Source organism: Myotis daubentonii, chromosome 2 (assembly GCF_963259705.1).
Source record: "Myotis daubentonii chromosome 2, mMyoDau2.1, whole genome shotgun sequence".
Classification (NCBI taxonomy): domain Eukaryota; kingdom Metazoa; phylum Chordata; class Mammalia; order Chiroptera; family Vespertilionidae; genus Myotis; species Myotis daubentonii.
This window is the reverse complement of record NC_081841.1, coordinates 129,359,431-129,372,019: the sequence shown is the minus strand read 5'-3', so window position 1 is coordinate 129,372,019 and position 12,589 is coordinate 129,359,431. Positions and strand designations below refer to the sequence as shown.

General features: G+C 43.1%; 1 protein-coding gene across 6 annotated transcripts in view; it reads right to left on the bottom strand.

Moving 5' to 3' along the window:
• NEK3 (NIMA related kinase 3) overlaps nucleotides 1–11,953 on the bottom strand; it is a 28,753-nt gene extending 16,800 nt beyond the window's left edge. The window contains exons 1-8 of one of the 6 annotated variants that reach the window (XM_059684533.1): nucleotides 11,880–11,953; nucleotides 10,076–10,250; nucleotides 8,375–8,468; nucleotides 8,190–8,287; nucleotides 6,742–6,825; nucleotides 5,295–5,362; nucleotides 5,115–5,201; nucleotides 2,665–2,719 (exon numbers count right to left, since the gene is read on the bottom strand). In XM_059684533.1, coding sequence (XP_059540516.1) covers nucleotides 2,665–2,719; nucleotides 5,115–5,201; nucleotides 5,295–5,362; nucleotides 6,742–6,825; nucleotides 8,190–8,287; nucleotides 8,375–8,468; nucleotides 10,076–10,222 — 633 coding nt within the window. In that variant the 5' untranslated portion in view covers nucleotides 10,223–10,250; nucleotides 11,880–11,953. The other 5 variants (XM_059684532.1, XM_059684535.1, XM_059684534.1 and 2 more) reach the window with 5 other exon arrangements.
• Between the last annotated feature and the right edge of the window lie 636 nt (nucleotides 11,954–12,589).

Below are 12,589 nucleotides of genomic sequence, written 5' to 3'. Positions count from 1 at the left end.
CTCCTGGTTTAATTAGCATATTACTCCTTTATTAGTATAGATGTCACCCCAATAAATTCAATTTAAAATAAAATAAAAATACTAATGCCCAGGATACCCTCAGAGACTTTAATTCAATTAGTCTGGTGTGGCCTAGGCATCAGTATTTTTTAAAGTTTCCCAAGTTGTTCTAATTATGCAGCTGGCATTATATTTAAGGAAGACAACCTCTCATTAACAGTGCATGCCTTCAGTTTGAGTTACTTTCATCTAGTGGTGATGAAGGATTTTTCTCAAATATTCACTCATAAGTCTACTTGCTCTCAAGCACATCTCTGAAAATGCTTGGTAGAGCTAAGTTTTAATCTGTGCCCAAAGAACAGAATTTATTTCCTTACAAAGCTAAGACCTAATAGGGATAGGCTCTGTGTAATAAACAACTACTGAGCAAGCAGGGAAAGTTATTTAACACCTTTTTCTTAAATTATTTCTTAAAATATCTTGAAAAATGTCTATATATATAAAAGCCTAATATGCTAAGTGTCCATTTGACTGTTTGACCAGTAGCTATGACGTGCACTGACCATCAGGGGGCAGATGCTGAACACAGGAGCTGCCCCCTGGTGGTCAGTGCGCTACCACAGCAGGAGCACTGCTTAGCTGACTGACGAGTGCCAGACGCCGGGTTCACAGCTGGCAAGCGCAGCTGCGGCAGCGTGAGCCTCTCCTGCAGACACTCCCTCTGAGCGCTCCTCTCGCATCCGGACTGGGACCAGGATCAGGACTGGCATCAAGACTGACTGGGCATGAGCCGGCGGCCGCTTCTCGGTCATGGGCGTGCCGGTATTGCCTTAGGACGAGCACGCAGAGACCGCAGCAGGGCAGCAGCAAGCCTACCAAGTGGTGGTGGCAGGCGCAGCGGGGCCAGCATGAGCAGGAGCATTGCGGTGCCCGGCCCGGGCTTGGGCTCCTCCTGCTGCCTGCCACTTCACGCGCTACTACATCCCTCAGGGGATGTCAGACTGCTGGTTTCAGCCCAACCCCCACAGGCTAGGCCAAGGGACCCCACTGGTGCATGAATCTATGCACCAGGCCTCCAGTCTATAATAATAAAAGTGTAATATGCTAATTAGACAGGATGTCCTTCTGGATGTTGTTCCGAATGACCTTCCGGATGAAGCCAGGACTGTGAAGGCCGAGGCAGCCGCTGTGGCAGGCAGGGGCCAAGGCAGAGGAGGCAGCCACCACAGCGGCAGGGGCCAAGGCAGCCACTGCAGCAGCGGGGGCTGAGCCCTTTGCATGAATTTTGTGCATCAGGCCTCTAGTATAACATAATATTCTATTTTCTCATAATAATTCATTTAGAGAAGTAATTCACATAAATGAAATCTAAGGGCAAAAAGATAGGTATAAAAATGGCGCTGCCACTCTGGAAAACAGTTTGGTGGTTCCTTAAAAAGCTAAACTTACAATTTCCATATGACCCAGCAATTCCACTCCTAGGTATATACCCAACACAATTGGAAATATGGATTCTAATACATACTTGTACACTCATGTTCATAGCAGCAGTACTCACAACAGCCAAAAGGTGGAAAGAACCCAAATGTCCGTCAATAGATGAATGGAAAAATAAAATATGGTGTAAACATACAATGGAATATTATCCTATATAAAAAAAAGCCTAGTATGCAAATCGACCGAACAGTGGAACAACTGGTTGCTATGATGCGCACTGACCACCAGGGGGCAGACACTCAATGCAGGAGATGCCCCCTGGTGGTCAGTGTGCTCCCACAGGGGGAACGCTGCTCAGCTAGAAGCTAGGCTCACGGCTGGCGAGGGCAGTGGCGATGGTGGGAGCCTCTTCCACCTCCGCTGCAGGGGGGTGACAAGGAGCGAGGGGTTCCTGACTGCAAGAGCTCCATACTGCGAGAGGGATGCCCGCCAGCTGGCTTAGGCCCGATCCCTCAGTACACAAATCTCGTGCACTAGGCCTCTTGTCCAGTCATAAAAAGGAATGAAATCCTGACACATGCTGGATGAACCTTGAAAACTTCATGCTATATGTAGTAAGCCAGACGTAAAAGAAAAAATTTTTGTATAATTCAACTTATATGTAATATTTAGAATATGCAATTTCATAGGGAGAGGAAGTGGATTAGAGGTTACCAAGGCTTAGGTGAGAGGCAATGGGAAGCTACTGTTTAATGGGTACAGCGTTTCTGTTTGGGGTGATAGAAACGTTTTGCAAATAGATAGTAGTGATGGTTGCACAACATTGTGAAGTAATTAATGCCACTGAATTGTACAATTAAAAATAGTTCAAATGGTAAATTTTAGGTTATATATATTTTGCTCAAATACAAATTAAGAATAGCAAAAAAGGGAGGGTGGGAGGGAGGACAAGAGGGAGGGGAGGGAGAGAGAAAGAAGGGAGAGAGGGAAAGAAGGAGGGAGGTAGGGGAGCTAGATACAGAACCACAAAAAACTAAATAATGGAAACTTCTACTAGTATATGCTACAAAAGTGACTCAAGGCAAAGATGATAGCAATGGAAACATGAAAACTTTCATAACGAATTCATCCTAGGGAAACAAACTGCCCACTGGACTTTGGCATATAACTTATGACTTGGCCAGATATGACAAGAGGCCACCTTTCCATTTTGCCCACCATACTTACCGGATGCTTCAGGGTACAGAGTTCATACAGAATGCAACCCAAGGACCAGATGTCACTAGAAACATAAAGAAGCAATGTGGGTTATGAGATATCATATAAAAATATAGGTACTTCCCAATATTAAAAATGAAAAAATACCTTTAATAATAACAGATATTGCAAATAATTCCTAGCTATTAAAATGAAATATATGGTAATGTTTATGTAATACTTAGGTAGTTGCTCACAATAATCTCTCTGCTCCCCACCTCTAAATTCTCCAAATCAGGGTGGTTCAGGTATGATTTCAGCAGTATTTGGTGAAAGAGAGAAACTTTGTGGACTCCCACCATCATAGTTGAAAGGAGGACTTTAGAAGTCATCCTGTACAGCTTACAACCAGACCATCTATGCACAACACCAGGCCTTGGATCTCGCCTCCTGATGGCCAGCAATCTGCCTCCGGCACAGTTTGTGGCCCTATTGAATGGCTTTAGGGCTGTGGTTGGCAAACCGTGGCTCGCAAGCCACATGCGGCTCTTTGGCCCCTTGACTGTGGCTCTCCCACAAAATACCACGTGGGGGCACGCACGTACAGTGCGATTGAAATGTTGTGGCCCATGCGCAGAAGTCGGTATTTTATGAAAGAGCCGGTATTTTGTGGAAGAGCCACACTCAAGGGGCCAAAGAGCCGCATGTGGCTCGCAAGCCACAGAGTGCCGAGCCGCAGTTTGCCGACCACTGCTCTAGGGGACCATTCACATCTTCTGGGGACTCTCCCCCAATCCCTTATTAGCTCTACATTCCAAAACAAAGAGAGCAGGACTAGTTAATCCTCCCACAGAAGAGCTCTTCAAACAGAAAAGAGTTCTATAATTTGCCCTATACATTCACTCTTCTTCACCATTCTCACCTCCTAGTTGTCATCCTCCAGACTTTTTATAGATGATACTCTTTTTATTTAATTAATGGTTTTTAGCAACTATTTCCCCCAAATTGTAATTTTGTAAAGTTTGAAATCTACAGAGAAGTTATAAAGGCCCACATCCTCCTCCCTCCTTTCCCATCCTGAACATCTGCCAGGTTTGCGGGCTGTTTCCCTCCTCCATCTATATCTCAAGCTCTTGAAAAAAAGTTGCTGATGTCACTCTACCCCCAAACACATTAGCATGTATCTCCTCAGAGCAAGGACACTCTCCCTCACGGCCAAGAAAGTTAACCTGAGTTCAATAATATTCTCAAAACCGAAAATTTCCCAATTGTCCTGGTAACTCCCTTTAGAGCTGTTTTGTTGCCAATTCAGTCAATTTTACTCTTAAGGAACCTATTTAGTATGGCTGATCATACCCTTTTCAGAAAGCAACTTGAAGGAAGGTAACAAGAGCCTTTAGGTGTTTCTACTTCTAGGAATCCATGCTGAGAATGTGACACAGAACAGTTTATACACAAAAGGCACATTAATCACAGCACTGTTCATGACATTGAAAATTGGAAAAAACACCCTGGCTCAGTTGGTTGGGCGTCATGCCGTGCACTGAAAGGTTGCTGGTTCAGCCCTAGTTGCAGGCTCAATCCCCAGTAGGGGGCATGCAGAAGGCACTGATTGATGTGCTCTCACATCGATATTTCTCTCTTCTCCCTTCCTCTCTCTTTAAAAATCAATAAACTATTCTTTAAAAAAAAAGAAAATTGGAAACAATAGAGGAATGTAAAGTAAATTTTGAAAGAGCCATGTATATAACTATTAAAAATATTTATAAAGAGTTTAAATATGGGATGAAATAAATATGATATAAAGTGAAAAAAGCAAGATACCAAATTGTATACAGTGAACATAAACTAGGTTTGGGGGTGGGAAGGGAAATGGATGAAAAAAAATTCCAAAATGGTTTTAACAGCTGTGAAAAAGTGGGTAATTGCCATTTCTTTTCTTGTACATCTCCATATTTCTAATACTCTCCCCCTACTCACTCATTCAGTGGGCACATATTACTTATATTCAGAAAAAGTTTTAGGTTTTAAATGATAAGGTCTTTATTCTATCTTCATGTAATCAATTAACCTATCAGTCAAGTGCTCATTACCTAGTTCTGTAAATGTTAACTCAATGACATAATCCAGTGGTCCCTAAATTTTGCTGCACATTGGAATCATCTGGTGATCCTGGAAAAATTACTGAGGCCTGCTTCCCACCCCAGACATTCTCATTTAACTGGTATGATTGCAACTTGCACTTTGCAATTTTTAAAACCGGAACAGCAAAGTTTAAGAACCAGTGATATAAGTCACACTGTCCCTAGAAATGACTAGCCTTTCTTTCAGTATTTACATTCAGCTCCTCTCAACTCTGATTATAGCAGCTAGAAAACTATGATTTTATGTATATTTAAAAAAAAAACACAACTTCATTTGTAGGCTACAATGCCTGTCACCAAACAGTCACCCTCGCACCAAATAAGTACATCACCTACCTTTTATTGTTATAAGGCAGGTTTTCCCAAATTTCCGGGGGCACATAATAAGGTGTTCCCACATAAGTACAAGCAAATGCCATGGGACTAAAAACATAGAAAGGCAAAGAGTAAGTACAGAGCATTCCTGAATAATGGATGCTTTGATTGCTCTTACTATTATAGAATAGATATACATACTTGGAGAGAAGATGGGCGGATCCAAAATCTCCCAGTTTTACTTGTCCATTTTGGGTGAGGAAGATGTTCTGCATTAAAAAAGAAGAGCTCAGATTATGTCTTCCATCATTCAAACTTAAGGCAGAGGTCTCCAGAGAAGCTGTCTTTCAAAGCCTACTCACCATGGAGATTAAGGGCAGAAATGCTGACAGCTGAGTACCCAAGGGGAACACAAAGACCAGATAGCATCTTGACTGCTACCCCCACTCCCCCCGGGCTTGGGAATTCAGGCTGACTGCTTAGAAATCCAACAGCCATGCTCCAGGCTATCTCAGCAGACCTGATTGACACGACTAGGAACCTGTGTCAGCATAACTCCAAGTGGCACAACCAGATCTCAGTCATCTTCCATCTTTAGAAAGCAGTCACCAAGAGAGCTTGAAACTTATTAACATACTAGAGGCCTGGTGCACGAATTTGATCAGGGCCCCTGGGCCTGGCCAGCAATCAGGGACGATCCAGACCATGGGAGATTGGTAGCCCCAATCAGGGCCATTGGGCCTGCCGGATTGGAGGGGAGGGGCCGTGGGAAGTTGGCCAGCCAGGGGCAGGGGCCACAGGAGTTTGTTGGCTGGGGGGAGGGGCCACGGGAGGTTGGCAATGGGAGCGCACTGACCACCAGGGGGCAGCTCCTGTGGTGAGCATCTGCCCCTGGTGCTCAGTGCACATCATAGCGACCAGTCAACTGGTTATTCGGTCACTTGGGCTTTAATATATGTAGACTAGAGGCCCAGTGCACGAAATTTGTGCACGGGGCGGGGGGTAGTGTGTGTCCCTCAGACCAGCCTGCACCCTCTCCAATCTGGGATCCCTCTCACAATCCAGGACTGTTGGCTCCCAACTGCTCGCCTGCCTTCCTGCCTGATTGCCCCTAACTGCTTCTGCCTGCCAGCCTGATCACCCCCTCACCACGCCCCTGTCAACCTGATTGATGCCTAACTGCTCCCCTGCTGGCCCGATTGCCCCTAACTACTCCCCTGCCGGCCTGGTCACCCCTAACTGCCCTCCCCTGCCAGCCTGGTCACCCCTAACTGCCCTTCCCTGCCAGCCCAATTGCTCCCAACTGCCCTCCCCTGCAGGGCTGGTTCCCCCCAACTGCCCTCCCCTGCAGGCCTGATCACCCCCAACTGCCCTCCCCTGTTGGCCATCTTGTGGTGGCCATCTTGTGTGTTGGAGTGATGGTCAATTTGCATATTACTCTTTTATTAGATAGGATACTACTAATGAGATTTAGTAACTTTTTCTCAGGTAGTACCTTAATTTGGCTAGTATGAATACTAGGTTGACAAAGATTTCTAAACTAAATAAAAATGTCCCAAAAGGAAATAGAATAACACAGGAAAAAAAAAATTAAATGAAATACTTTTGGGTTTTGTTTTGTTTTGTCTCAAAAATGTATTCCGCTTACCTTGGATTTGATATCTCTGTGTAACACATGTTTCTTGTGAATGTGATTTACTCCAAGGCACATTTGTGTAAACCAATTAAGTATCTGTAAGACAAAAGCACACAAATCTGCAAGAATGCAAAAACTGGTTCATGTTAACCCGAAACTCCAAAGAATGGTCTCTCGGCCTTAGTTTTACATAATGTAAACATAGAACTCCTAAAAATCACATAGTTTGACTAAAATTCAGTGTTTTCTGCAGAAAGTCAGAAAAGCTGTGAGTCCATGTTTCATCATTTTATGTGTTATACAAATAGCAATTTATTTAATAAAACTCCCACTGTATTTTTCTGGTATTACAACCAAATAAAAGGTTTTTTTAATATATTTTTTATTGATTTCAGAGAGGAAGGGAGAGGGAGAAAGAAATAGAAACATCAGTGATGAGAGAGAACCATTGATTGGCTGCCTCCTGCACACCCCACACAGGGGATTGAGCCAGCAACCCCGGTATATGCCCTGACTGGGAATCAAACCATGATCTCCTGGTTCAACCACTGAGCCATGTCGGCTAGGCTAAAAGTATTTCTTAAATACACATACGCCACTTATAAATGAATATGGTACAATTTTATAGTGTAATCATTACATCAGATTTTCATTCCTTTTTCAGAATGTTTATATTAATATTAAAGAATTTAATTATATTATCAACAATCCTTTGAGGTCAGTATTCTGCTTATAAACCCCCAGTCAATAGCAGCCAGAATTTCCAGATGCCTACAATTAAATGTCAAACTAATTTTTTTTTTCTTTTTGCTATGGAGATTCAACCATTTGAAGCCAAGGTTGACTTCCTTTTATCGAACCATTATTTTTAACAAAACAACTTCTAAATAAAAATATTTACCAACAGTTTTATAATGTTATACCCTAAAACAAATTAAATCCCACTAAAGCTGTTTATTTCGTTTCCTTAGTCAATTCATTCAAATAATATTAGTATGCAATTTTCCATTAAAAAGACAGTAGTACTAGACTTAAGGAAATATGCTAAACTTTGGAAGGAAAAAGACTGAGAATAGGTACTCGCAAGAAACAGAAATGTGGACTTCACTTTTTTCATGACCTAGAAATACAAAATAAATCCATCCACCTTTAAAATTTAAATACAAAAAAAATCAAAAATTTAAATATCTACAAAATATGACAAGTAATACAATTTTGAAAATGTTCTAAACATGGAAGTTTTATTCCTTGATATTTTATAAGCTTTTATTTTTTTACTTCCTAAAAGCATCTCAGGCAGCTACATTCTGACAACAGTAAGCACAGAAACAGAAATGAAGCCTTTCTAACTAGTGTGTCAAATAATCACAGATACCAATGCTTTCATTTTAACTCACACAGATTTTATGAGAAAAGTTGCTTCTAAATCTTGAGGCAAACTATGTAAGTCAGTCTCTTACCATATCTTCAGGAAACAATTTTCCTTTTTGCTGTTTAATCTTTTGCATTAGGTCCCCTCCATCGCAATATTCCATCACAATATAGAGATGTCCTTTAGCTAAAGCAAATATAAGACTCTTTATGAAAGTGTGGTAGTCATGCACAAATTCAGACATGCACATATCTGGGGGGAATTCATATTTACCTTCAAATGACTCTTTAAAGGCAACAATATTGGGGTGTTTCATTTTGGCTAACAGAACAGCCTCCTTCCTAGAATTCTGTGTATCAGAGAAAGACTAGAAGAATATTTTAAATAAGTACAAATGTAATACTTCATTTGAAAGTAGACAGCTTCACAATAATACAGAGTTCATATGACATTTCTTTTTTTTTTCAATTGGGGTTGGGGGTGGGGGGCAGTGAAGGATTAAGGAAGACAGACAAGAGGATAAAGCTGGGGCTAGGTGGGACACTGCTCTTGGATGGAGAGACAGTGCCCTGACATTTCAATGCCAAACACAGTTTTACAGGACTGTACTTTCACCCACGTGAAGTTTATAAAACTCTAAGAGACAACATGATTTTTCAACTATGGCTATATTTTGCATGCTTAAGCTGATATATCCTTACAAGTACAGAATATAAACTAGCTTTAACATCAGTCTAAGTATAAGCTGATTTTGAGAGCCAGTGCCATTAACAATAATAGTATATCCTTAAAGCAAAATCAGAGATTTTGTGTCTTAATAGTCTGCATTACTTTGTCCACTGACCCAGATAAAAAAGAATACTCTGGTGTATTGCTACAGCACAGATGGACAAAGACCACATGCAAAGAAAGTTTCCAAGACTGTTTATCCCCTGACTTACTCTATGAGGATGACTTACCTTACAATTAAGAAATAAGGATCCTCACACCAGCAACATCGGCACCAACTGGTAATTTGTTAAAAATGAAAATTCACAGACCCAACCAGACCTCCTCAAGCAGGGGAGGAGGGCGAAGCCCAGCAATTGATGTTTTAATAAACCCTCCGGGTGATTCTGATGCCTATTCAAGTTTGAGAATCACGAAACAAGGTCAAGAATGCAGTGAGGAGGCAATAGCACTTTGGGATTTTATTTTTAAAAATTTTCTTTTTCAAAAATTGATCAAAACCGTATTAAGCAGGCTCCATGGCATGGATTCTTTCATGTGCAATTATGATGCATAGTGATAAATAGTGATACCAGTAGATATCACATTCATCATCATACAGGGAAATAAAACCTATAAAGTGAACAGGTTCCCTGTTACCAAAGGTTAGCATTTTAGGTCTTTGCTTGTCATTGTATTTTTATGTTCCTTTTTCATCAATATTGCACCTGGGTAGTTTTTTTGTTTGTTTGTTTGTTTTTTTAATATATTTTATTGATTTTTTACAGAGAGGAAGAGAGATAGAGAGCTAGAAACATCGATGAGAGAGAAACATCGATCAGCTGCCTCTTGCACATCTCCTACTGGGGATGTGCCCGCAACCCAGGTACATGCCCTTGACCGGAATCGGACCCGGGACCCTTCAGTCCGCAGGCCGACGCTCTATCCACTGAGCCAAACCGGTTTTGGCGAACACCTGGGTAGTTTTTGACAAAGACTCCCTATACCCTTAGGTATACAAAATTAGAAATTATTACAAATTATTCTCATTGAGATAAACAGCAATTGTCAATTTTGACTATTTTTCTCCCTTTTGTTAATTACAATATCCTAAGAACCATATAAAGTATATCAAGACCTTGTAAAGCTAGCGAGTAAAGAAACCCATAACACTGAGCAGCAACTCCATGTTAAATCTCCAGAACTTGTTCTCTAATACAAATTGCTTGTACACTTTCAACATGAGCTAATTTTTTTAGCAGTGACCTTGGGAAGCCTTATTTCCTTCATGGCAAACGTCCGATTACTGCTTTCCTGCTGGACCAAAAGGGCTCTGCCGAAGGAGCCCTCCCCGATCACTCTCAGGACTGTGTAGCCATCCACGCTGGGCACCCCTACGCAGCCCGGCTCCATTCTCGCAGTCTCCACAGGTTCTCCCAAACTATATTCAAAAACAGAAACAGCTGAGAATTACATTTATTATCAAAAGGCAGAATTAATTCAAAGTAGCTCTAAGCACATGACAGGACAATAGCAACTTATTCCTTTATTCTTTCAACAGTTTGATATCGAGCACCTGCACCAGCTTTTATAATCCTGCGCAAATCTCTCGTTATTCCTGCCCTCACAGACACCCAGTGCAGATGGGATCACAGATCTCAACAAATGTAGGGTAGTGAGTCTTACAGATAGAGGTACTCTGGCATCCAGCAGAAATATCCAAGCGAAAAGTTAGAAAAATGATATTTAAGCTAAAGCCTGAAGGATGAATGTAAGCTGGCTAGGCAAAGAGGGGGGAAAGAGTGATGGAGGGAATCACATATTTAGGAGCAAGAGCTTGTGTTTAGTTCAAAGAACTGAAAGAGGACTGTACCAGGCTGGTAAAGCAGATCGGGCCCGTCTGAAGGCCATTGTAAGCCAAGCTCAGGTTGCTGGATTTCATCCTTGGGGTAATTAATAGGTTGTCTCCGAAGGGTTTTAACCAAGACAGCAACATGATCATATCTGCATATTAATACAATCACTCGCTCTGGCTGCAGAGAGAATAGACTACACAGGGGAGGGGCAGGAGGGCCAGAGTGGAGACTCCAATAGAAAGGTAGGGAAATGATGATGGAATGGAATAGGATAGTGGCAATGGATATAAAGAAAATGGGAAGGAAATGTGTAGAAAGAATTGACAAGATTTCTGGTGACAGATTTAGGGACAAGCAGGGAGAAGGGGACAAGGTAGACTCCCAGTTTCCTGGTGTAAACTGAATAAATGATGGTATCATTCCCCGAAAAAGAGGAAAGTCAGAATGGCTGTGTGCATGGCTTTTGTTTGATTTTTCTGGCAGAGGGAATGTGACAGGGATGTGGAAAGGCATGTTGATTTGGAGATGCCTGGCACTAACAAGAGATATTAAACAGTCTTTGAACTCAGTTCCCCCTTCTGCACTTCCAAGATAAAGCAGCTAAGTTGTATTGCTTAATATGTAAGAGAGAATGAATAGAAAATTCCTAATACTTGGGTACAATAGGAGGCCCCAAATAAAGAAAGGGCCGCTATTATCATCATTGAAACCTTAGAAAGGTGATCCTTTTTTTTTATTACAGAAAAAACACTGGATGAGTTTACTTACTTTTCAGAAAGCTTACTTGTAGTGGTTTATTTGTTTTTAAATCACACCACAAGGAATTATGAGGCACAGAGGGCAGGGCAGGTAAAGCAAAAATCACTAAGCAAAAACTAACAGTGATGTGGAAATGCCAGAAGCGGGATCACCGGGGAGACACAGGTGAGTTGAGAAGGTGCGCGCGGGGTGACCGCACCATGGAGACCAGGCATTCAGTTCACCCGCGACCCAATCCGGGCTCCCGGGCACCACGCTCCCCGGCACCACGCTCGGGGCCACCCCCACCGCGCCCCTGGGGGTGGGGGCGGAGCTGCGGCCGGCGGCCTGCCCGGAGGCGTGCAGCGTCTGGAGCGCGACCCCCGCTCGCCTCCACCTCGTGTCCCCGGACCCCACGCGGGGTCCACCCGCCCGGCCCTCGCCCCAGAGGCGGCCAGCAGGACCAGACCGCTCACCCGCTCCTCCGACCACCTCGGCTCCTCCGCCCCCGCGACCGGCGCTTCCGGGGCGGCGCCCGTTGCCGGCCAGGGAGCTTCCCGGGTCTGGCGGGAGGCGCTGGTCTCGGAGGAGGCGGGGCCAGGAAAGGCGCGTTTTGACACTGGTTTCATGTGGCTCTAGAACAGGAAAAGTGTCCCCCAGTAACTTCAGTTTGTCTCCAGTTTAAGGGAACAGCCCGTGTAGATAAATTGCAGGGGCACAGCACTCAGCTCCAGGGCTGTGACCTCCGGCTGAACAGTGCCCCCCAGAGATGCCCGCATCCCACTCCTTGGAATCTGTGCATGTGTTAAGTTACATGGCAAAGGGGAATTAAACCTGCAGATAGAATTAAAATTGCCGACCAGCTAACTTTAAAATGTGGAGATTATTTTGGATTATCCTGGTGAGCCCGATGTAATCTCAAGGACCCTAAAAATGGGGCCACAGACTAAACCTGGCAAGCTCAGAGACGGAAAGTGACTACATAGGACGGTTTCAACATAAAGATTGGTAACTAAAAGTGAGTCATGATGGGTAGCACATCCTAGGCCTGTGGCTTCCTTGACAAAGGTCAGTCTTCACCTTAAGTAAACCTATTGTCTTTTTGCATCTAAGATAACATACCCTTAGAGTGTCAGAATAATCCCCTTTTTTTGGACTCCTCGGGGTACACCCACTGCACTAGAGC